The 26,307-nt window shown below is 32.5% G+C and overlaps 1 protein-coding gene across 6 annotated transcripts in view; it reads right to left on the bottom strand.

Moving 5' to 3' along the window:
* LOC108912564 (endothelin-converting enzyme homolog) overlaps positions 1–26,307 on the bottom strand; it is a 62,008-nt gene that overhangs the window by 19,062 nt on the left and 16,639 nt on the right. For 2 of the 6 annotated variants that reach the window (XM_018717819.2, XM_018717820.2), the window contains exons 2-8: positions 5,407–5,473; positions 4,729–4,898; positions 3,656–3,887; positions 3,372–3,593; positions 3,155–3,318; positions 2,933–3,103; positions 400–548 (exon numbers count right to left, since the gene is read on the bottom strand). In XM_018717819.2, coding sequence (XP_018573335.1) covers positions 400–548; positions 2,933–3,103; positions 3,155–3,318; positions 3,372–3,593; positions 3,656–3,887; positions 4,729–4,898; positions 5,407–5,473 — 1,175 coding nt within the window. Of the gene's footprint in view, positions 1–399; positions 549–2,932; positions 3,104–3,154; positions 3,319–3,371; positions 3,594–3,655; positions 3,888–4,728; positions 4,899–5,406; positions 5,474–11,136; positions 11,306–17,537; positions 17,633–18,792; positions 18,817–26,307 lie in introns of those variants that run through there. The other 4 variants (XM_018717818.2, XM_018717816.2, XM_023455065.1 and 1 more) reach the window with 4 other exon arrangements.

Raw genomic sequence — 26,307 nt, 5'->3', positions numbered from 1 at the left:
TTCCAATCTAAATATGAAAAAAAATAAAGATCACTTGATAACTTTTCTTAAAGTTCATATATATGACATGTATTTGGTGTCAAATTAATCAGCAAGGCATTAGCAATATAAAAAAACTAATTTGAATATAGTTTTTTTTTAACAAAATTCATCTGATATATATAATGATATATATTTTGATATATATCACCCAAAACTAAATAGCATGCTATTTTACATCACTAAAAAAAACCAATTATTAGAATCAAAAAAATAGTCTAATCTTGTGAAATTCTAAAAAATAGAATATTATGAGATTAGACTGACTTTTTTTATACTAATATGAGTAACTCACATAGAACTGACCTGTCAACACCAAAAAAACAATTAACGTTCCGGGTTTGCAAAATAACAACTTACATTTTGCCCTCAGAGGTGCTGTTGTATTCCTTGATTAGCTCGGTTAGGTTTCCGAGGTATTCAGGGGCGTAAACCACAATCTGTTCCTTGCTTGTGATTTTTTTGTTAACTATCCTCATGGCGTCTTCGAAGAACTTGCGCCAGTCTATCTGAGGAACGATTTTTTAAATAAATTAATAAATTATCTATGTAGCAATTATTGTGTAAAAAATTATTAAAATTTTGAACATTTGACAGTGTAACGAGGCAACGTTCGAGTAACTTTAACTTCAGTTTTATGAATGGTTCAATATAAGATAATTTTAAAATATTTTTGATAAAAACATTTCAGTTTAATTCGAGTTACAAAATTTTCAAAACTTTACTTCTCGGCCTGTATGAAGACCACCTTGATACAATTTTTACAGGCAGCCTTTAATACAGAACGAAGAGTAAATATAAATCGATGGTGTGTTTCCATTTTAATAGTTAAATATAAAATACATTTAAAATGAAGTCAATAAAAAAACAACCATTTTTGTTTGTTTATCCTGTGGTGTGGCAGATGTAAAATTTTCAAGTTTGTAGGCAATCAAGTAATTAATGCCTTACTTTACTTTCTAAACGGCAGTACCAACAACGGCCTATCGCAATAGCTAATTGCTAAAGTATATATCTACAGTACACTGGATTTAATCGCAATGAAACGTCAACGCGAATATCTCATTCTATTGTCGAATCATGTACAAAATTCTCTGTGTATCAGAACCATAACATTTTGCTATATAATCTAATAAGTAAATTTCAGCAATCTATGTCACTATAATACCATATACCTTTTTTTCCTCAAAACGACAAAAAATCAAAGAATGCTAAAGTATGTGCAAAATATTTTAAAAAAATCTTTTGAAAAATGTTATAATAAAAAGTGAGAAACTATCCTATTCTGTAACTGTTAATTCATTGCCAACGAATAAGTTTTTACCAGAATAAGCAAAATATTCTTAGACCAATATTTAACTTCAATATTATAATGAATATAATGACATAATTCAAAATGCTCTTGATAACAATGTTTTGTTCAGTCCAGTCACCACAAAATTTTCGAAACAGAATTAATTTTACTTCTCGGCCTGTACTAAAGTCCACATTGAGAAAATGTGTGCAAGGCAGCCTTCGATACAGGCCGAAGAGTTAAATATAATTTCATAATTAACTAAATTTTAATAAGGTCGTGTCCTTAGGTGGTGAAATTCTATGTAATATGTTATAAAAATATAAAATATTAAAAAATAAAACTTAAATAACATATATTTTTTTTATAGTAATTCATTGGAATTTCTTAAAATTATATTAGTGATTGGCAATTGTATAGTTATAGTAGGATCATATTCAATGCAAAGCAATAAATAATTGCCTGTTAAGGGATCCAGTGCAATACGATTTTAAAGGTTTTAGAAACTGAATAACTTTTTTATACATTATGAAGGGACGCAGGGATCAGTTCACGTCTGACACCCTTGTTCCTACAAAAATTCCTTTATTCTCATAAACTATTTATTTTAAATATAATTTATTATAAATCTAATTTGTTTTTTAAGTTCCACACATGTACTACATTTTTCCTTTGTACACGCCACTTTCTTTACTTGGTTTTTGAAGGTGCTCTCTGATTTACGACCAAGCTCGCCAGGTTAGTATTTGACGTATAATTGACCACTTCGTACACTCGATGCACCTAGGCGACTACGACTACTACGAGAACATAGTGCGTATGCAGCGGTATTTCAGATTTTCCATTCAATTTCATTTTAAATTTGAAATGGTTCATCTTACGCCTCCTAAAAGTGATGACACGATTTTCCTTTGATAAAAGACCGACAACTTTTTGCTCTACTTTGGATCGAATACGATCCTACTATAGTGTCTTATTCTGCATTCTAGATGACAGTATCAACATGATCAAAAATAGCAGCAAATTGTTAAAGTGTAAATACGCAAGATTTATTCACAATGAAAGGCACATAACATATTTTATTGTCGCATCATAAACAAAACTGCTTGCATATCAAAACCATAACATTGTGCATGTCAAAAATTAACATGAAATGTACAAATCTAATAAATAAATTTAAACAATCTACATCATAATATTTTGCATCTTTTTTTGTAAATTGATAGAAAGTCAAAAAATGCTGAAATACATGTAAAATATTTTAATTAAGTCTATAATAAAAAATGTGGAACAAATATTCTGAAACAGTAAATAACAAATAAGAAATCAGTAAAAAATTATTTGAATATTTAACTTAAATTTTATAGCTAATGACAACCAAATTGACTGAATCGATGAAAACTTTTCATCCAATTCAACAAAATTTTCAAAAGAAAATGAATTCTACTTCTTGGCCTGTATTAAAGGCCGCCTTTACAAAATTTCTACAAGGCAGCCTTTGACACAGGCCGAAGAGTAAATTAATCAATTGCTGTTGAATACACGATTGCTTTTTTGTCACAGGTAATAATGATATCAAACTTTTTATACTCTACTTACAAATGGTGCCCTATCTTGCAACTCGGCTATAGTCATCAGGTTGTAAATGGACTCCTCGTCCCTCCTCAACTCGCTGGGTGTCGTGATATTGGCCAGCTTAGTCTCGAATTCTATCACAGCCTTCATTTGGGCTCTGGTAGAGTTCTCCTCACCGTTCAACAGAACCCCGACCTAAATACAAACAAAGATACAGTTCTGTTACCAATTGGGTGCTATTTTTACCTTTGTCATGTACTCCAAGTAAGCCTTCAGCACCTTCTCATGCTGTTCGGTTTTATTCAAATAATTTTCTCTGGTCGGTAAAGTAAGACCGCTCTGGTCTATCTGCAATATGTGACGGGAGGAGTTTCTGTCGTCTTCGTTGACGGCGTAAGAGAAAAGGGCACCTAAGAACAGAAAATATAAGACCCTGCTCTTGATTTCACTAAAAAAAATGTACCAATGTTATACTTGTTTTGTACAGTCTGGGTGATATTCTGCAGAGTCCAAGTGAGTATGTTAAAACCGCTGTCCGTGACGTTCCAACCACCGATCCTCCTCAACAGATCCAGCATCGGTTTATTTCCGAGAGTCTCTACGGTGTCGTTAGTGTCCAAGCAAGACTCGTAGTACATCTTAGCCTTCTGCTCGGCCTTGGACTTCAACGTTTCCATTGGTTGCTCTGTAAAATGAAAGAAAAGGCTTTTAATTCCGCCGTGATCAATCTAAGACTTGTATTCTTACCTAAAACGTGCTTGATCACCAGTTGGTTCTGCTGTTCTAACTTCTGGAAGGTGCCCCAGGTGCTTTTACCATCAGGTATAGGGTTTGCTTTCACCCAACCATTACAGGAATAGGAGTAGAAGTCTTCGCAAGGATCGAAGGAGGAGTCCATGGCCTCCAGGATGTTACTGGCTATATGCACGCAGCTCGCGTTGAGGCAAGGCTTAGAGAAATCCGTCTCCACTTGGATAACCTAAAAATATGTTTATTTGTGCATAAAAGAGCCATTTGTCGTTTATTAAATAATGAGAGTTGCCAGTTGCGCCACATCAAACACAGTGGATCCATTATTGAAGCTAGAAGTCAATTTTGGTCATTTATTCGGTATAGATAAAAAAAACACAAACAAAAAGGTTTATACAATATGGATCCTAAACTTGATTAAACATAGTTTATATGGAATTTGTAGTCTGAAATCAAAAGTTTGCAAAATGAAAGAAATTACAGCTGTTTGCTTTTAATAGTCACAATAATTTACCATATTAAAAAAAAAAAAGGAAAATAGCAATCATTTGTGGTGTTTCTAACTATGTGCAACTCCAGTTTCAAGTACGAGTCGGCAACATAGCCCTCTCTGTCATTATCAACAACATTCAATCATCAGCCAATTTTTGTTGTTTTTACCGTTTCCCTAATTGCGCTCTCTCCACAAATTGCGTGTTTTTGATACTGGAGTGTCATTCCCCACCCTGTGTGAAAACCACAACAATAAATTCCTGCATAGGTAGAAAACCAGACATACATATGTTGTTGATAATTCGATTAAAGGAATTACTAATAGCAGATTCTCCTCAAAGACAGGACTACTGTCGATAATTTTTTGGAAGCAAACTGCAATAATTTTTTTGACAAAATCTACCTAGTGTTTACACGTGAAAAAAAATTTCAATGATATTAAACAATCAGTTTCTACGACTGCTGATAAATTATTGTGAAGTTATAGATAAGACTTCTTTTACGAGCAACAGAAAATAGACTTAAAATGAATATAAGACACATACATACATACATTATAATATTTTCCGTTTTCTTACCTTCGCATCTTGGAGTTTGTGCTCTGCTATATGCAGTATAGCAGCCAACGTGAATATCACGAATAATAAAACAGCTACCAACAGAAGTAACGCTTTCTCTAGAGGGGATCTGGGCTTCCACATGGTGCTACCCGCATGGTACCTTATGTGGGTTGCACTTGTACTGATTCCTAAAACAAACAATGAGCATTAATATTATATTTTTTATTTCAGTTATACAATGTTAACAATCTAGTGTCATTTTATGTAACTGTGAATCATTTAATCAAGTTCCTCTGTAGGTTTTTCTTTATTAATACTTTAATAAATTATCTCAAGCATTTACATGTATTACTTGACAAAGAAGAATTATTGCTTTAAATAAATGCGAGTCAATTTTAAGCTTGATGTAGTTATTATTATTTTCCGGCCTGTAGTGAAGGCCGCCTTACAATTTGTAAGCAATGGAGCCTTCAATACAGTCCCAAAAGAAAATATTATTTATATTGACGTCATCCATTGTTTTAGATTATTTCCAACAAACAACCTAGTATATTATAGTAAATTCACGTTAAAAGGGAAAACAGGTGAATATTTAAAGAAAATTGATGCACATTTTTCCAATTCGTTTATATCAAAGCCGACTAAAATAACTTTTCTTGGGGTGGCTGAACATCTCTTTCAAAAAGTACAACTTACTTTCGTTTAGGGTGACGCTGTTAACACTGTCATCATCGGCAAAGTCCGCGTTGGTGTATCTGGTCATCTGAAAATGAAAATATACGTTCAACTGACAAACTTGCTACAGTATTTCTTCACACTGACTTGTTGCATAGCGTGGCGTGTGTTATTGCATCAAAATCAATTAATGTACTAGTATCTTACAAGAAGCAATTACCGTATATGTTCGTAAACATGTCAGGTAGATTAAGAGGGGTGGCGCAAAACAACAACACTGTCGAGAAATTTCTCGGTTCACACTTTATGAACATCTCTTTCGGGGTAAATATACTCGCGTCTTTGTTAAAACCGAATCTCCTTTTCCAAGCTCAGCGTATAGAGTTGATACATAAAAATTAGATTTTACAGCTTTTATACGTCTCGATACGTCTTTATAAAACGTCTTTATAAAAGAATTTATTATAGGTTTACATAAAAAATGTGTGGAGTTTAGATTCAAATTTTCAGGTTATTTTAAGGATTAATCACATCTTTTTTACACAAAATAACTTGTTCTCCACAATACTAAACACTTTGTTTATTAATTAAATACAGAAAAAAATTCGTTTAAAATGTAATTAAACTCTTGTCTACGCTGCCACTGGCAGCTCCTGACCTCAATTGAAAGTGTGCGCTTATCAGTGTTACTTGCCGTTACCTACCTTTTTAAACCATTTGTATAAAAAATTGGAATAATTGGTTATAATTTATGTTTTAAAACAGTTATTTTTGCTGTTTAATAAAATGTACAAAATAAAAAATAAATAAAATTACTTACTAATTACTTTCTAATAAAACGTATGCGTTACTATTTTTTAAAGTACTGTGTTTAGTTCATGAATCTGTGTCCATAACCTCTTTGCTAGTTTAGGAGTACCGTGTACCACATTACATCAATACACCTGATGTGATATGACAAGACGAGTTTTCACGACGGAATTTGAAAAAAAAAACTAAGAATTATAGAAAAAATTTTTCTATAATTCACAAGTTGTTAAAGCAGGCAATATTGAGGTTCTAAGATTTCGTAAAAAACAATATAGGGGTCGAAATATAGATCCCTGAGGTATATCATATACAAACTTTACAGGTGGTACAAGCATTTAAAAAATATATAATTTCATATTTCAAAGTAGTCTGTTAAATAAAAATAATGGTTGCTATAACAATAATTATTATTACCTATTTGTGTTTAAAGTTTAACCTTTATTAAACAAATTAATAAATCCTAAGACTGCAAAAATTGTTCAAAATGTCCACCCTCGGCTCGAATGTGTGTGTCAAATGAATAAACAAAATGTTACAAATAATAATTATTTATTTATTACATAACCATCATTTTTATTTATCAGGCTACTTTGACTGAAATATGAAATTATATTTTTTAAAATGCTTCTAAACAAAAACGAATCGTACCTATATTCATATAAGAAAAAAATTTTGAAATTAACCTACCATCTGTCAAAGTTTGTCATAGATCTTGTAGAACACCCTATATTACCCAGCTTTATTTACAATTAGTAAGGAAAAAACAAATCTGTTCTTTTCAGCAAAACCGCTATTGATAGAATAGGCGTAGTATCTCTATGTTATGTAAAAAAACATATAGAGCGTCACTTTTGTTATTGAAAAATCCCGATTGAAATATTTCAAGTGGTAGCCATTAAATGTAAACTGGTAACCAGTGTTTGCGCATAAAATTATTTTTAACCGCCTTATATAAACATTTACTTAATATTAAAGTACGCTCATATCCAAGTTATTATGTCTATCCTAACATAACACAGATCCTATTTTCGTCTGTTTCCTATCAAACTTTACAGAAAAAAATAAATGTAAGCCACATCTGAGGAGATTATAGCTTAATATTTTTTTTATTGTAAATAAAAAAATGTGTTTTCGCCCAGATTTGAAACAAATCCAAAAACTTGATAATTTTATACGTAGGCGTTTTATTTTTTTGGTTAGTATACCTACAGTTAAATCGCAAACAAATAATCAAAAGAGAATAGTGTCAAAGTCGAAGCAGGAAGATAACATACCGTATGAATGAGGTAAAAAAAATACGTAGTTATTTATAGTACCCTATACACATTTAGTCCAATCGCCCTAGTCAAAATTGTACTTATTTAAAGATGGCATTAATTTCGAAGTGCACAATTTTTTGTACATTACTAGTATTTTGCTAGTAAATAAGAGAAAAGAATTGTTCTGTGCGGGAGCGGACAAAGAAAATTCGGGAATAAAAATTTAGCGCGAATCTGCTATATTTTGAAAATTTGGTCGGCCATGTTGGATCCGCCATCTTGAAATTTACAAAATTGATCTCGGATCCGTGATCAGCGACCCCGAAAACCCCCGTATACCAAATTTGGCGCGAATTTGTTCTTTCTGAAAATTCGTGATATCTGAACTTAATTGATCCGCTTTTTGAATTTAGAAAAAGAACCATCAATTCTGACCGCGGATTCATGTTCGGCGGTGTCTTAACCATATAAATGAACATTTGAATATAGAAAAACAAATTGTTTATTTTTCCTAGCACTTTTTCGCAAATTTTTACTGTTTTTTGAGGTTAGGAAATTCCTGTGATGTGATAGCTCAATTCTGACACCGGACTTGTGATCAGGAGGCAAAAGCATGAAAATTACAGACAACTTTTTTTGTGTGTGGCTGTGTTATTAACTACTTTTAGCACTACCCAGGAATAACGACATGGACGTAATAGTTTTTTATTTCCTTCGGGGTGCTAGTTTTCGGTGAAATGAAGAATTTCTTCAGATTTCTGCAGACTTTTATGATTTGTTGAAGACTGAAGTGTGTATTTGATCTTCAAACGATCTCGAAGTCAAGTTCAAGGTCATGTTAAGATAGCCCCCTTTTCGCCCTACAACTTTTATATATTTAAAAAAAAGGCACTTCATTGTCTCAAGATTCTTGTTTTATTTTTGTTTTTTATGGTCAACATATGGTTTAAATCTAAAAAGTAATAAGAACAAAGTTTTTTTCGTTTTTCAATCGAAATCCGTTTAAAAAAATCAATTTCCGGTGTAAAACATCATTCAATGCCACCACCACCACCACCCCCCCCCCCACCCCCCCCCCCCCCACCACCACCACCACCACCACCACCACCACCACCACCACCACCACCCCCCCCCCCCGGTGCCCTATAATTTGTGAAACTTTTTTCGAAATAATCGAGTCCAACCGAGATATTATTTTGTCTCAAGATAAATGCCCCTCCTGGTATATACTGCGACACAATACTTAGATATTTTCTCCGCGCTGGAAGAAAAAAAAGTGGAGCCAGTGCTTATAACCTAAAAATATGAATGAAATAAATCATATGCAAAATTTTGCCATAATCGGTAAGAATAACGGATTAATTAAAGAAAACGGTAAGAGATACGAACTAGCTTAAATGGGGGCAAAGTTGCGTAATCAGGGGACCAAATCAAGGCTAACATGATTAGTTTTCGAAATATTTGGAAAAAAAAACAAATTTTGAAAATCCGTTTTTGTTTCATTTCAGTCTTGTTTGAGGTGATATTGAATAAAGAAGAACACTTTCTCATGACCACTTTTTGCCCTCTATCGAATAGCATAATCAATTTTTATATGTAACGTTTCGTCTTTTATGACATTTTTTGCAAGCTTTCATGACCTCCGATACTGTACTGCCTCAGCCCGAACCAGATTCAGACGTTTTGTCTCGAAAAATTCATCTTCAGTGTATTCGTTCCAAATTTATCTAAATTTAATAAAACATTTATTATTATTAACTATTACTATCACTTGGTCATACATAACTCGATAAGTTGTTGCGTCAAAATTAAAATTGCAATTTTAATTTTATTATGGCAAATTAATTCTTAAAAATGCATATGAACAATCAAAATTCCAACTGAATATTATTCTTTAAAAAATTTCAGTAAATGTTCAAAAACATTTTCGTTTTGGCAAAGGTTGAAAATGAAGATCCGCGTAATATTATCGGAATTTATTATACCTGTAACTGCAACTGTGAAAGAACATGTCAGATGTATTTGTATGAATATCCTGAAAAAATATAGATCAGAATTTGTTTGAATTTTGAGCACTCGAGAAGTCTAGAAATAATTATGGGCACGGGAATAAAACTCTAATAATTTTTTATTTTAATGCGTGGTGGTAATAGTTTAAATAACTAGATGGATTTCACAGGATCTAACGACACTTAGAGTTTACGAAAATTTAATAAACATAGAAATCTAAATAAAAAATTTACATACATTTGGGACGAACACACTGAAGATTTTTTCGAGACAAAACCTCTGAATCTGGTTCGGGCTGAGGCAGTACAGTATTGGGGGTTATGAAGGCTTACAAAAAAAGTAATAAAATTTCCAGGGACGTATTTAAAAAAATGAAGTTGATGATGGTCCTAGAGAGGCCATGAGAAAGTGATCTTCTTTTTTCAATATCACCTCAAACAAGGCTGAAATGAAACAAAAACGGATTTCCGACATTTCGTTTTTTTTTCAAATATTTCGAAAACTAATCATGTTAGCCTCAATTTTTTAGAGGCATAATGTTGGTCCCCTGATTACACAACTTTTAAGCTAATTCGTATCTCTTACTGTTTTTGAGATCCCTGTAGTGAGAAGCGAAATTGTAACTGCCTGTATATCGCATTTTGGTTGGTTTTATATTGGTAAACATTTGCCCATTTTGCTTTAGTTGATTGGTTGTCCCATTAACTTTGTAAAAACACGTAAAGTTCGACTGTCAACTATACCCACACAGTTTTCCTAAGGAAGGAATTATATTTTCCTGTAAAATAGCACATAGGAAAGTTTGAAAACAACAACAAACAAACAAACTTTGTTCCATGGATTTTCATCTTGAAACGAAAGAGTAGTAGCGCATTTAGTCTAGCGCCGCATTGACATACCTACGTGTTTTTCTGGCTGATCTGCATAAGAAACGTCACTTTATCCCTAAATCTCTTAAATAACGCAGTATACGAAAAAATTAATAGCTAACTTTTTGTAGAAATTTTATGCTCTACAACTTTGATCCTTTGCATGTTTCTGAAATTCTCAATACTTTTCAAGTTATTCACGAAATAATTTTTTTGCAGTTTTCCGGCCATTTCCCGAATTTTTTCCTCACCTACTAGCAAAATACTTGTCATATGCAAAAAATTGTGCACTTCGGAATTACTGTCATCTCAAAACCTCTGGACTAATTTGGATTACCTTGTATAGACTTTAATTACACTGTTCCTAAGCCATCTTAATCATTTACGAGATAATTTTTTTACAAACAATTGAACCCATTCATTTTATTTAACTTTAAACAGACAAATTATTAAAGTCAATGTTTATTCGGTGATTTTACTGGAAATTTACCTCACATGAACGGAATAAAATGTAATATTTCGGAAACGCTCGAAATAACCCTTAAGTAAAACGGTTATAGATACTCGACTTGAAAAATAAAAACATATTTGTTTTTTTTTTAACTTTATTTGACAAGTATGGTGTTTAAAAATAAACAGAATTTTCCGCTTATTTTTTTTATCTTCGCACATTTTTCGCAATAACAAAACAACGAACAAATAAATTATAAAGCAATTATAAGCCAAGTTGACACCTAAAGCAAATACTGAAGCGTAGCTGTTAGTGGTGCCGATAACACTGATATTAAAAAAAATTGACTTACGTCTCGACGACAGTTGTCGAAAAAATTCATATTGACACTTTTAGACACAATTATATCAAAATATTATGATCGTGGAAAAGGAGTACCTTCCCTCGAATTATTCCGTTATCTGACTTTATCTCTTATCGTTTATTAATGCAAATGTTTATATCGCTGATAAAGTAGGTCCCTGAAAAAATAAAACGTAAAGAATATCCGCACGATTATTATTTATAAACAAATGTTTTATGAAGCTTTATTGTTTTCCTTCTATTTCATATACAGGGTGTCCCACCACGAACTACATCGGTGGATATCTGGGAAACCGCTCGAAGGATTTTTTGAAATTGTGATGGTGTGATACGGACCGTGGGGCCTATCAAGCTAAAATATTTTCAAGGTCATGGTACTTCCGGTTATACCGGAAGTCGATACTAACTTTCTTATTTTAAATGGAACCCCCTGTATATTATTGCATTTTTGGAAAGAGCATCTATTTTTAAGTTGAAAACACATGGCATGGCACACTACATAGTTAGGACTGACCGTTTCCGAGATATTTTAATTTTTAAGCAAAAATTGACAGATGTAGATTGTCAACAAAATTTAGTATTTCGACACATAGGTTTATTTTTTGTGAAAATTGGACATTTTGTAGAGACTTAATTTATCGAATTTGACATGAAAATTTTCCAGTTTTTATACAGGGTGGTCAAAAAAAATTGATCGAATATGAAGATGTGGAAAACTCGAAATTTTTAAATGGAAACCCCTATTTTTTTAACGTATTCGCATTCTGCACTAAAATTAAGTGTAACTTTGTTAAAGTTTCCCTATACCTAAACCCAGTGGTTTCCATTTTATTTTCGAATAAACATTTCCCTTTTCTTAAAATGATGTTTCCATTTATTTCGCACATTTTAGGTTGACTGTGACAGGTAAGCAAAAATCAACATGACAACTGTCACAGGTTTTTAATTGTCAAATTTATTTTAATAAACTTCAAGACGGATTAGTTCCTTGTGGGTCGCTGATCTAATAGAATCCTATCCGGTGATAGATACTCAAAGGCTTGCCTTACTCTATGCATACAATTTTCCTTTGTTGTTACCGGTCTCGTTTAAAGATTAACTGATCAGGCGATTAGACTGTACGTATAATGATATAAGTATAATCACAGTCTCATCTGATTAGTTAATCGAGCCTTAAAGTACCGGGCCTTAAAGTAGCGACCCTCAAGGAATTAAATAAATTTGACAATTAAAAACCTGTGACAGTTGTCATATTGATTGTTACTTACCTGTCACAGCCAATCTAAAATATGCGAAATAAATGGAATGTATTTCCAAAATAAATGCAGGGTCGCTGATATGTATGGGTAGATTATCTGCTAAAGTAAGATAGCTATCGAAAAATCATAAGACACAAACGTTTTAGGGTTTCTGAAATCTAAGACAATAAATAAAAATTAAGTATACAGGATCAGTCAAAAAGTCATGACGAAGCAAAGTTGCCTTTTTTTAATGGAATACCCTGTATACCCATATTTCAATTATTCTCGAAATTCTAAACAAAATTCATATAGCACATCATGTACAGGGTGTCCCAAAGTTCGAGTCTCGGGCCCATAACAAACAAACGAAAAACGACAGTAAAAATCTATTTAGATGGCGTGAATACAGACTAGCTAAGGTCCGTTTTGTAATTGAAAAACATTTTTTTCCAGAATTCTGAAAATAAAACTTTTTTGCAGGAAGATACCCATTATTTATGATAACTGAAATTATCTATTTTTTTATAAACATTGTTTGTGTGAACTGTTCTCTCTATCTCTTCTCCTTAAAAAGTTACAATAACAAACATTATACAGAAATGTGTCCCATTTTATTGGAATTAGTCATGACTTAATCAACTTTATTGGCAAAAACAATCGCTGTAACTCCTGTCACTTTGTTTACATATTAGTTGCTATGTTTTTCTTAAAAAAAGGTCACTCCATGAAGAAAAATAGAACAATAGGTACGCTTAATGACGGTTAAATAGGATAACCAAATATATAAAATATTAAACAATTTTAATTGTAACTAATAAATATAACAATAACTAATAAGTAAACACAAAACAAAATATAAAATTATGATAATTACTTTAAAAAAATTTCGATATGCATGCCTCCTACTTCAAACAACCTTTTGCTAACTTATTCTCTTGTAGCTTTAAACAACGTTTCTCTTGAAAGATTCTCACAAACATGTCGAATATATTGCTTTAAATGCTCCATGTTCTCGTGGGTGTCTCATATACTTGATTTTTTAATGTTCCCCATAAAAAAACAGTCTAGGGGCGTTAAGTCTGCAGACTTTGAAACCCATTCTAAAGCCCCATTAATTCTAATCCACTTAGTTCGGAAAGTATTTTTTAAATAGTTTGTAACTCGTTTAGCTTTACGTGGAGGAGCACCATCGTGTTGCAACCACATATTCAACCTGAGCTGCAGCGGCACATGTTCAAGCAGTGCTGGAGGCTCCTCTTGCAAAAACTGTAAATAGCTATTATCGTTCAATAAATTTTCATAAAAGTATGCCACAGCAAACGTTTATTCCATAATGGCCCTGATTTTGAATGGGATTAACATAGTGTGGATTTTCAGTGGCTCAGTAATGTTCGTTTCTTTTATTTGGCTTGCCGTTACTTATAAAAGGACTCTCATCAGTCCAAAGAATATATTGTAAGAGTCTATTATCTATTTCCAAATTAACCATTATTTGGGCCACATAATTAAGTCTTTTTTCAGCATATATGTCAGATAAGTGCTCCAATTTATTCAGCCTATGCTATAGTCACGGTAACCATTGGAGCAAAATTCTTTGCATAAAGCTTCTTTTTAAATTTAATGTAAAAGTGGCCTATCGTATAGAATTTCTAGGATTTTTCTCAAAATATTGTACACACTGATTTTGAAATTACTTTCTCTTTTCTTGATGAAAATGCATTTTTGTTAGCATGCAAAAATCCTTCTAATCTAGCAAATATTTTTGGGTTAACAGCTTGACGCTCTTGATATCTCTCATGATATAAGTTAGAAACTCTTCTGGCATTTTTTTGACATTCACCATAAAATAAAATCGTGAATTTTTTCATTGGTTGTTAACATTTTTTAATTTACTACACTTACTAGTTTGTTTATCATGTAGGAGATAGCGTTTGACAGAAACTAATATGTAAACAAACTTGTGACAGTAGTTTCAGCCATTGTTTTCACAGCAATGTTGATTAAATCATGACTAATTCCCATACATTTTTGTATGTTTTATGTTTGTTATTGCAACTTTTTAAGGCGAAGAGATAAAGAGATAAATTTCTGCGCAAAAAATGTTCATAAAAATAGATAATTTTAGTTATCATAAAAAATGGGTATGTTCGTGGCAAAAAAAAAGTTACTGACGTCATTTTTTTATTTTCCGAATTTTGAAAAAAATGTTATTCAATTGCAAAACGGACATTAGCGAGTCTTGATTCACGCCATCCCAACAGATTTTTCCTATCGATTTTCGTTTGTTTATTATGGGCCCGAAACGCGAACTTTGGGACACCCTGTACCTAAACTTAACCGTTTTCGAGATATCAAACTTTGAAAATAATTTTCTTATAAATTATACAAAAATATTTTAGTCCATTAAGTTTATAGTGTACCCAATACAATTTAATAGCGTTAACAGCCATATATATTTTGTAGGTATCCAGCAATGCGACAAAGAGATGTTCGTTAACAGTTTGTTGTCTAAAACAGATCTACGACTGTAGCGCACTACAGTTAATTCAACCTATACTCGATTCCTTACCCATTTTCTTCTATCGGACCGTATTCCCGTTTGAAGTTAAAATGATTTTAACTATATTTATGTGTGGTTGCTTCACTGAAAGTATGGTTAAGTTAAAAATTTTGAAAAATTGATTAGGTTTTTATTATATTCAGATGAATGGCAGAAGGGACAATCGACGAATTTCTGGTCTACGAAGATTATAAAAATAATATGTAGAGACTAGAGAACAAAAAATTCCATTAAAAATGTGTAGATATATTAATTCTATGTATATACAAGGTGTTTTTAAATGAAATAGCAAAAATGGTACCAGTGAATGTAGAACCAAAAATAAGAGGATTGAAGTAAAAATACCTTATATGAAAGTGGCACCCCTGAGGTGATATATCCCTCTTAAAGGAAGGGATTGAAATTCACATTTTAATTTATTTCTTTAACATGGGGAATGCTAGAGACACGAAACTTGGTATGAGCATCCTACTAATAAAAAGACAACTTTTCAATATTTTTTCGATCATTGGCGTATTTTATAAAGGAGTGAAACAGTCAATCCCATTGCAATATTTTATTACAAATTTTTTATATGAAGCAAATTATTTATTTAAAAATATTTATTGCGCAACTTTTTTACCTCTTGTAATTTTTCTATAAACCCGATAGTTTTCTAGTAAAAAAATTAGAAACGTCATCGTTCACTAAAGCGAAAATTTGTAAAAATAAAGTTGGTGGATGTCATAACAAATAAATTGTTATTTATCATAATAATAAATTGACACTTTCTGTCAATAAACTGGTAATTTAATAATAACATTAAGAAAAATTTGCTATTAATTAATGAAAAATGTTTGATACCTTATGACTATGGGACATGTATTAGGTAAAGTTATTTATCTGAAATAAAATTTAATACAAACGAAAAACAAGAAATGCAAAATTAAATATAAAGAATATTCTCGAAATAATTTCCATTTTGCTGCAAGCATAACTTAATACGTCTGTTGAAGTTGTAACGCACTCGCACAAACAGTTCTTGGTTATTGCGAAGGTCATCTGCTCCCTGAAATATTCTTTAATGTAGTTTTTCTAAGGAGGCACAAGGAGTGGCATAAACAATACTTTTTATGTGTCCCCACAAAAAGAAATCCATAGGCGTTAGGTCAGGTGAAGGTGCAGGCCAACAAACAGAGGCATCAAGACCAATCCAGCGAATCGGATAATTTAAATTTAACCATTCTCTAACGGCAAGTATACTATGTGCAGGCGCCCCATCATGGTGCATATACCACATCACCTGACGTGTAGCGAGGGGTACATCCTCAAGTAATATTGGAAAATTTTCGTTCAAAAAAAGATATTCGGCCGCTCCAAGTCTGTGTGGAAGAATAAAAGCACCTACTAGAGTATTTCCTACAATTCCCATCCAAACGTTTAAACTGAAATTATTATATTATTAAAACAAATATTTCATGAGTATTTTCTTCCGACCATGAATGAACATTATGAAGGTTTACTGCACCTACTCTAGGAAAATTTGCTTCATCGGTGAAAAGTATATTCATTAGGAAATATAAGTCATGCCTGGAAATATTAATGTACCATTGACAAAAATCCACGCGGTTAGGTACATCAAGGTCATTCAATTCTTGTACGGGTTGATGGTGAAAAGGGTATAAAAGATTTTCATGAGCTACATTCCACACAAGACTGTGATAAACTTGCAGTTGCCTGGACACCTGTCTTGTGCTTGTACCACAGTCTTGTTCTAGATGTTCCAGTATAGCTTCCTAGTTTCAACAGTTCGGACATTATGCCTTCTTCCGGCACCCTCATGATTGGGCTGAATTTTACCAGTTTTGCGAAGCCTTCTTTCCACCGAGGCCAATGTTTGTCTATGAAGAATCTACTGCAGCGTTACTATTTTTTCTGGATTCGAAAAACACTTACAGCATGTCGGCATATTCGTCATTGGTATAAATATTATTTGCCATAATTATCCTGATAATAAATTAATCAATTGGTACTAATTATCGGTTGACAGAAAGTGTCAATTTATTAATATGATAAATAACAATTTATTTCATCCGCCTACTTTATTTTTACAAATTTTCGCAATTACCCCTTTAGTGAACGATGACGCATCTAGAGGTGAAAAAGTTGCGCAATAAATCAGTCTTCTCAATAAATATTTTTAAATAAATAATTTGCCTCATATAAAAAATTTCTAATAAAATATTGCAGTGGGATTGACTGTTTCACTCCTTTATAAAATACGCCAATGATCGAACAAGTATTGAAAAGTTGTCTCTTTATTAGCAGGATGCTCATACCAAGTTTCGTGTCTGTAGCATTCCTGTTAAAGAAAAAAATTAAAATGTGAATTTCAATCCCCTCCTTTAAGAGGCTATATCACCTCAGGGGTGCAACTTTCATATAAGGTATTTTTAATTCAATCCTCTTATTTTTGGCTCTACATTCACTGGTATCATTTTTGCTACTTTATTTAAAAACACCCTGTACATATAATATCTAGTTCATGGTAAATGCACTCTATAGACAGAAAATCTGACTTGCAGCAAAGTTATAGCAATTTTTACTTACACTAGGCCCAATTTAATAAAATTTGCCGAAAATTCCTGATCCTTCCTTTTCTTTGACTGGTTTATAGTCCAATTAACTAAGCTTTTAAATCGAAATTTTGTCAACTTGGCTGAATTTTTGATATGAGTTAGTTTAAGGTATATTATAACAATAAGTGAGAGTAATTTTTTGTTCAACCCCCGGCCAAGGGTGGAAAAAGATAAAACAAAGGGCTTTTTCAAGATAACTCAAAAAGGGTAAGAGCTAGAAAAAAAAGTTTTTCATGAAAGTTGTAAAGCAGACAATTCTACATAAAAATGGCCTCTTAACTTTTTCTTGTACTATTACAATTAACAGAGTTAGGGAGGCTAGAAGTTAAGGGAAGATTTCAGAAATTTAATTTTGTTAAATCATTAAAATTAACGATTAAAAATTTGATTTTTTGTTATAACTTTCTTATTAAAAATTAAAAAATATATCTATTTCTCTGAAAAGAAAAGTTACATATTTTAGAGCAGATTGAAAAAAAAAATTACAAAATTCAATCATTTTTCTGTTTGTTATGATTTTTTTTAAATTTCTGAAATCTTCCCTTAACTTCTAGCCTCCCTAACTCTGTTAATTGTAATAGTACAAGAAAAAGTTAAGAGGCCATTTTTATGTAGAATTGTCTGCTTTACAACTTTCATGAAAAACTTTTTTTTCTAGCTCTTACCCTTTTTGAGTTATCTTGAAAAAGCCCTTTGTTTTATCTTTTTCCACCCTTGGCCGGGGGTTGAACAAAAAATTACTCTCACTTATTGTTATAATATACCTTAAACTAACTCATATCAAAAATCCAGCCAAGTTGGCAAAATTTCGATTTAAAGGCTTAGTTAATTGGACTATTAGTTCACTTTTAGTAGGTACACATCGAGTACGTTTGACTAGCACACTGACTGACGGCAATAAAAACTTTAAAAATAACCAGTAATTATAAGTTATCTACAGAATTAATTAATGTTTTAATAAGCACGTAACCGGGCTATTCAACTAAAGTATGTATCTATAAAAACAATGGTATAATATGGTATGTAACGGTCCCTTCAACTTTTTGCTTGACCGAGCCCAAGGACTTTGAAAATTCTTTTTGATTTAACAAATAACAATCGGAAGAAAATTTTTAAAATCACGTTATTTAAAAAAAATTACAATGAAATCAAGTCATTGGATCAGAAGTGGGATAACTTTAGAAAAAACCACTGAAGTGTATAGAGAAAACGAAAGAAGAAATTACCTCGATCATACGAGCACTGTATACATATATTCCTAGCTTTGCTCCAGCTCACATGTTTTATAACAACGGCCCGACGGCAAGCATGGATTGAAAACAACACTGAGAATCACTCAAAACAGTTATCAAGCATTTGACACGGCACTGAACTGTTTAAATATAACCACATGTGTAACACGAGGGAGTCAAGACTATTGCGAAGATTTATCTCATTATTTATAATTCCGCGCCAGGGGTCCCGAAATAAGATAGTGAATTATATTTACCCGGACCGTTTTCTCTATTTTTTTTCTACGACGAATTCATATGAATACTAGGGTGGCCCAAAAAAAAACAATATTTTTTTCCGTGTCTCTTGTGAAAATATGTGTTAGTTTATCATGTTTTAAGAGCCCCCTCAAAAAATCTGCAATAATTTTTTAAAATCGTTTCAAGTTTTTACAAACAATTACGTGTTACAATTTTTTTTAAGTATATGTGTATTTAATTTGTGAATCTCAGTGTCAACGACCAATGATATTGACCTAATTTAGTTCAACAGTACCATTGTCACTGTCATAGTTTAAATTTAAGCAGAATACCATCATGTTCCAAATGCTTCCGAAGGGAACCGAGGTTAGCCACAGCTGTGCTACTGAAATGCCATACCGTCTTTGATAGGCGGCAACTGCAAATTGTTTATTACATTTTGATTTTAGTTTTCGACTTTATCGGTTTACGAGAGGGTGTTCGTAAACCGATAAGTGCCTTTGTGTGGTGCAAGTGTATATCCTATAAAGTGATTTATTTCAGTGTTTAGTAACGTTACAGTGTATCTTTGATTTAATTTTCAACTTTTTGTATGAACAAACTAACAATAAGAGAATGACAAATTTGGAACCAGAGATTTTAAACGCCATGGATAGAGGATACCAGTACTCGAAGATTAGCCACAAAATTTCAAACGTCATATGCTGTAAAAATCAGGTGAGTAAACAGATTATTTACTTATTTCTGTGTATATCAGTTATCATTGCTGATTACTGCTTGAGTTTTCTGTTAGATTAGTTGTTAAACTATTCCATAGTTTATTTCAACAAAAGTAACGCGCTAAGAAGCAGTCTCCCACGGGGGGTGATGTTAAAATTTGCTTTTTAATAACCTTTCCTTTAAATTATGAGATTTGACAACAATGCACAGCCCAATTCCCAATTGTGCATGCACTGATACTAACCTCCATATAAATATGACCCTCATTCAGGGTTACACTCTGTACATCCATACGAAATTACGTAATATTTAAATTGTCACTGTAAATTTTAGTGATTATTAAAGGGGAATTAGCATCAATTTGAAGTAGTTTTAAAAGACGTGCAAACATTTTTTACTTCAGTAGAGAAGACTGTCAGTATACTTAAACTTATAAATCAACGACTATTGTGGCAGTAACACTGGAATACTATTACTATTACCTTTCTTTAATGTGAACGTATTTTCATTTAACTGAGACGTCCTGTACGTTTATTATCGAGTCAATATGCCCCAGTTATATTCATTACCGCTTATCAACAATTAATTTCTATAAGCACTTTAATATACCAGCTGTTTGTTTTGCAATTCCACTTTATTGCGTTTACTGCTAAAATGCTCATTAATTAATCAGACGATCTATCATCGTGATGGTGTTTTGCTCGACTGCGTAAATAAGGTCCAATTTCACTTATTACCCTCATCCTGTTGTGTTACTGCCTACATCGCGCAAAAAAGGCATGTGTAAGATCATATTTCTTAGGCAGAATTACATTTTTTATGTCTCTCCTGCTATTTCTGTAGTGTAAGGGCGATTAAAGTCCAAGGATAAGAATAATGTATCGACGGAGTTTCGACAATATTTGGCCTGACATTTTTTAATTTCTACTTACTAGTAAGATTGATAATACACAAGGTGTAAATTTAAGTGGGGGTCGATTTTTTTAGAGATAATAGTAAACTAATGTAAAAAGTAAAGGCTTAAAAGAATTTCCGAAATTTTTCCGTAATTTTTGACAGTGTATTTAGGTGAAAAATGGCGGTATCGGGAATTTAAAAAAAGCATTTTGAAGTTCTAAGATTCTAGTTTTTAGATCTTTCGGTCGAAATTTTTTATTTTTTTCAAAAGTTTGATTGTTTAAAACAAAGAAACGGTTCGCTAGATCGAGATGAAACCTCACCTTCTTCTGGGTATATCAAACTGTAAAAGTCATGCTTAACATTAGTCATTTCATGAATATTTCTAATTTAGCCGTCAATTTTCTAAAAAACCATAAATTACTTTTTCCTGTTTTATAAAATTCGTGTAAAAGATAAAAAAAAATATTTTTTCGGAAAAGTTGCGGCAACATGTTACAGGAAATTTATTACAGTTTTCAAAACTGCCCCTGTACGACCATTTCCATTGAAAGTCCTATATTTCGATGAAAAACGGCCGTATCGAAATTTAAAAAAAAAAGGAAATTGAAGTTGAATAAACAAGCTATCTGGTCCATGCAATGGCTTAGCTGAAAAAAAAATTTCCAAGTCGGTGAAAAAAAAAGAAAATTTGCAAAAAATTTTGTCGCTCTATTTATTAGAATTGCATGATAACCGTACCTACTAAAAAATTTCAACTTTCATAAAGTTTACCTTTTTTGTGTAAAAAAAGTTGGAAAATAAGAATTTGATACCAAAGATGAGATACCTTAAAGTACAAAAAAGTTATGTCGTTTTCAACACATTCAATCTACGGCAGCTGACGCCCCTCTATAGTCTCTTTGGAAATGAAAGAGAGTAATAAAACCCCGAGATAAGAACCGGCCATGAACGTGGTAATATTTCGTTTCAGGTAATTATCGGGTAACACTAATGCTAACAAAAATGACAGGGATTGGAAAATCGACTATCTACAGACTTTTAAAGGAAACTAAAAATGAACAAGATACTGTAAATCCCCCAAAATCATCTACAGGGAGGTCAAAAGTCGTTATAGATGATTTCTTCAAAAATGTCATTCGCAGAATAGTACACTCATTTTATTTTAAAAAAGAAATACCAACGCTAAACAAAATTTTAAGTGAACTTTCAGAGGACAACGATTTGCCAAAAATCAGTAGAAGCAAATTATGGGCCGTCTTACGAGAGTTGAATTTTTGCTGGGAAAAGCAGAACAGGAAGTCAGTTCTTATCGATAAAGATGAAATTATTTGTTGGCGAAGATCCTACTTAAGATCAATTAGAAAATTCCGTGACGAAGGGAGGAATATTTATTATCTAGACGAAACTTGGGTCAACGAGGGATATACTGTAACAAAAGTATGGCAAGATAAAAATGTAAAAAGTTTTCGACAAGCATTTTTGGATGGACTTTCAACAGGGTTCAAGGCACCTTCAGGTAAAGGGCGAAGATTAATAGTGACACATATAGGTAGTGCCAGTGGTTTTGTAGATGGCGGTTTACTTTTATTTGAATCTAAAAATACAGGTGACTATCACGAAGACATGAACGCAGATGTTTTCGAAGAGTATTTTACACAGATGTTGGATCTTATTCCTCCGGGGTCTGTAATTGTCATGGATAATGCCAGTTACCATTCACGGCAGACCGAGCGGACGCCTACGACTGCTTGGAGGAAAGCCGATATAATTCAATGGTTATCCGGAAAAAACATTTCTTTTGAAACAAATATGGTGAAAAAGGAACTTTTGACACTTGTCAATCTTAATAAAGATCAGAAAAAATATGTTATCGATGAAATGGCAACAAATCGCCAAATAACGGTACTACGGTTACCACCTTATCACTGTGAACTTAACCCAATCGAATTAGTCTGGGCGCAGGTAAAAGGAGATGTAGCGCGAAATAATACGACGTTTAAATTAAGTGACGTGAAAATTTTGTTAAAAAATTCCTTGGAACGAGTAACTGCAGATAACTGGCAAAGATGTATACATCATGTACAAAAAGAAGAGGAGAAAATGTGGGAACTCGATAATTTAATTGACGTTACTGTGGAACCTATCGTTATCAATCTAGGAGACGAAGATAATTCATCAGAATATTCAGAGGATGAATTTTAATATACCTACTTTTTTATTTTCTTTATTGTACATTTATACAACACTACATTTACTCACCATAATTTGAATTTTCAAAATACATATATTTTTGTGTGGAATAAAAGTCTATTCATTAAATTTAAATAAATATTTTGATAATAATATTGAATAATTTTATTTGAATTACTAAAAACCCTCTTAACCCGGTTATGATGCTTAAAGTAGCCTCATGTTTTGAAATGCTGTTTTTATATTGTTTACTTATAAGAGAAATGGACCGAGAAATTGAAGCGGCATAGACAAAGACGGATTGTCGGGGATTAAATTTTAGCTACCTGCTACAATTTAGTACAGTCCGATCGCAGCCGACCGAAGTTTTTTTAAAAGTACACCTCATCCTATACCGATAATACATAATATAAAAATATTGAATATAAGCACCAGTACTACATTTATTTACGATTTGCATACATAATAAGCTTTTATTACTCTCTTTCATTTCTAAACAGACTATACAAAGTATAGCCAAAATGTGAACAAATTTCAATTCCTCTACCCAAAGAACCCCAAACCCTAAAATTTTGCATGGATATTTGCATTTATTAAATAATAAACTAAAATAATATTTTACATTTAACACCCTGTATCTCTTTAACTATCAACTTTTAGACTAATGTAAGTTCGACTAAATCGCAATATTTTTGCTTCGGGAATCTACCCATGAATTTCGGCCCATTACCTCGGGACCACCCTGTATTAATATACAGTTAATTAAGTATGTACAATAAATTCAACATCAGATTATTTGAGTAATTTTAAGACAAAAAGTCCATATGCTTCGTTTTCAAGATACAGGGTGTTAAATAAAAAAAAATACTATTTCGTAAATATTTTAAATACCCTTTACCCAATTTTGTTGTAATTTAGCAGTGTTAAGGGGCTAATTTTACCCTAACTTGATTAGATTTGTTAAGTCCAGTAGCGTCTCGAGCGGTACCTTAACGAATATTAAATATATTTAATACCTCAACAATTTCTCATACTGTCCGTTGTCAACAGTAGACGTTGAACGGTCATTTTCCCTATACAAGTTAATATTAAGAGATAAACGTCGCCGTTTCAGTAAAACGCTAATAAGGTTTATCGGGTAAGTGGTGTCATTTAAATTTATATAGGTATTTTATCTAAGTGGTGTCATTTAAATGTATATAGGTATTTTATCTAGTTAGCCTTGTTCTTTGGTAATACTGCAGTAGCGGCTCGTCAGGTGACGCAAGTGACGCACCGCTTCACCTAAAATTTCCGTTTGGTTGTGCAATTTAAAATTATTTTTAATGTTATATAAATTTTATAATTTAGGTATAATTCTATATTGAAAATTCATTGTGTTTGTTTGTTTAATACGTAGGAACAAACAGAATAGTTGCGCAGTGAACGCCTTCTAAAAAAACATTGCCTTCGTTGAGCGCGAACATCAATTTCGTACCATACAACTTATAATATACGCAAGTGACGCAGATCGAAATCAGTCTGTAGGCAAGTTCAGTATTGACATCTAGGTACTCTAGATCTCTCTTTGCCTTTTCATCTCTTACATTTAGAAAAGAACAAAACACATCTGGAGCGTCTAGATATTAATATCGAACTTGCCTTCTCTTCGAAGCGTTGTTTACGGCGGTTGTCATGGCAACGAGGCGGCCAACACGGGAGTAAACTACGGCGTGGGGGAACGAGTGACGCGGAAATTGAAGCAGCATTGTCATCGCCCATCGCGTGCCTTTAAACAGTTTATACGATATGCGTCGCCCAGTGCACTATTGTAACGGTTCTTTGTTAATATTTGTTTTTGCATAATAATTGTAGAAATATTTCCTATGTATGATCCAGTATGTATTTTATTGGAAACGCCATTTTCCAGATGGAAAATTGAGGACAAAGAGGATTCTTTAAATTGCGAGAGACCTGTGCCTTATTGTATCGAAATGGAAAAAAGGGGATGTCAAAAAACAATGTGTACGTTGGGAAGTTTCAGAATGAATGGTATTCGGAGTATAGGTGGTTGTGTGGAAGTGTTTGTTTAAAAAAACTTTTCTGTATGCCGTGTTTAATTGTGGATGTAAAGTCGGGCGTATGGAATAAGGAGGGATTTGACAATTTTGGGAACGTCGCGCGAGGCTGTCGTAACCACAAAGCTTCTTTGGAACATACAAGAATGTACGGTGTGCGTTAATGTTCGCAGAAGTCCACAAGCCGAACTAATATTTCTAATTTTTATAAAATCTAAATGAAAATCCTTCTTACGAACGTCAGTTTTTCGGTAATATTGCAAACGCAACTAAAAATTTCCAGATTCATTTAAAGCCGTTTGACCTTGAAAATTTAAAAATTTTCGCCGGCGGAGCTCTTTTTTTTTTTTCTTCAACCAACCAACCAATAAACCTTCACCTATTCTCTATGTCACGACGCGTCACTGGATAATAGTACTATCACAGCTTAATAATATACAGCTCGAAGAGTCCGTGTCGGCGCCTTTAATGTGGCGGTCGAGGACCAAGCGAGACGGAATCGTGCTAACTCTCTCAGATTAAGCGGAATTGTCAGGGCTGGATTAAAAGAATTTTTATTATTGAAATAAAATATTTAGTTTCTACCTGACAGTACAGTAGGTAATTTTAATAATATGAATTAGAATATTACGTGGTATGACATTAAAAGTAGAAAATGGGTATTTTAGATAGGTAATAGGTTTTGTACTTGGAGTTAATACGGATTATTAAAAGAAAACTTGAAGAGTAATTAAAATTCCTTGTTGTAAGCTCCCCTTTACTGACGTAATCCTTAGAGAAGAAAATGGTTAAAATCGCGTTTTTTTCGAACAAAAAATCGTTAATATCTCGAAAACGGTAGATTTTAGAGAAAAGTTGTATATGAACATTTTTGTTCAGGATACCCCAAAAAGCCTATAAAAATGTATTTCGAGCGAAAAAATTGATAATTACTAATTTGTTTAAAAAAAATTGTTTAAACAATTTTTGACCATTAGTAACGTCTGGCAACATGCGGATATGTTTCAAGGGTAATTTTTTTAGTAAGATTATGAAAAAAAATCGAATGAGAATCATGTTCCTAGCGGGAGCAACGATACAGCCTGGACTAATACTTATACATATTATAAAACACACATAATACAATATAATATACAAAAAAATGTAATAACATAATATACAGGGTGTCTCATAATTAGCTGCCAACCCTGAACAGGCCGATTCTATGATCAAAACTAAGTAAAAATAATCATATTAACATGGGTCCGGAAATGCTTCCTAAGGGCACAGGGACCCATTGAAGAGGGAGGAATGGAAATCATTTTTTTGTAATATCTCTCAATCGCGTTGTGATAAATGAATGAAATTTGATATACACAGCTAAATTTTGATGAGCAATTTGATGGACTAATCCATTTATTTC

The sequence above is a fragment of the Anoplophora glabripennis genome, unplaced genomic scaffold (genome assembly GCF_000390285.2).
Source record: "Anoplophora glabripennis isolate ALB-LARVAE unplaced genomic scaffold, Agla_2.0 scaffold524, whole genome shotgun sequence".
Classification (NCBI taxonomy): domain Eukaryota; kingdom Metazoa; phylum Arthropoda; class Insecta; order Coleoptera; family Cerambycidae; genus Anoplophora; species Anoplophora glabripennis.
The sequence above is the reverse complement of the archived record's forward strand: the minus strand, read 5'-3'. Positions and strand labels throughout refer to the sequence as shown.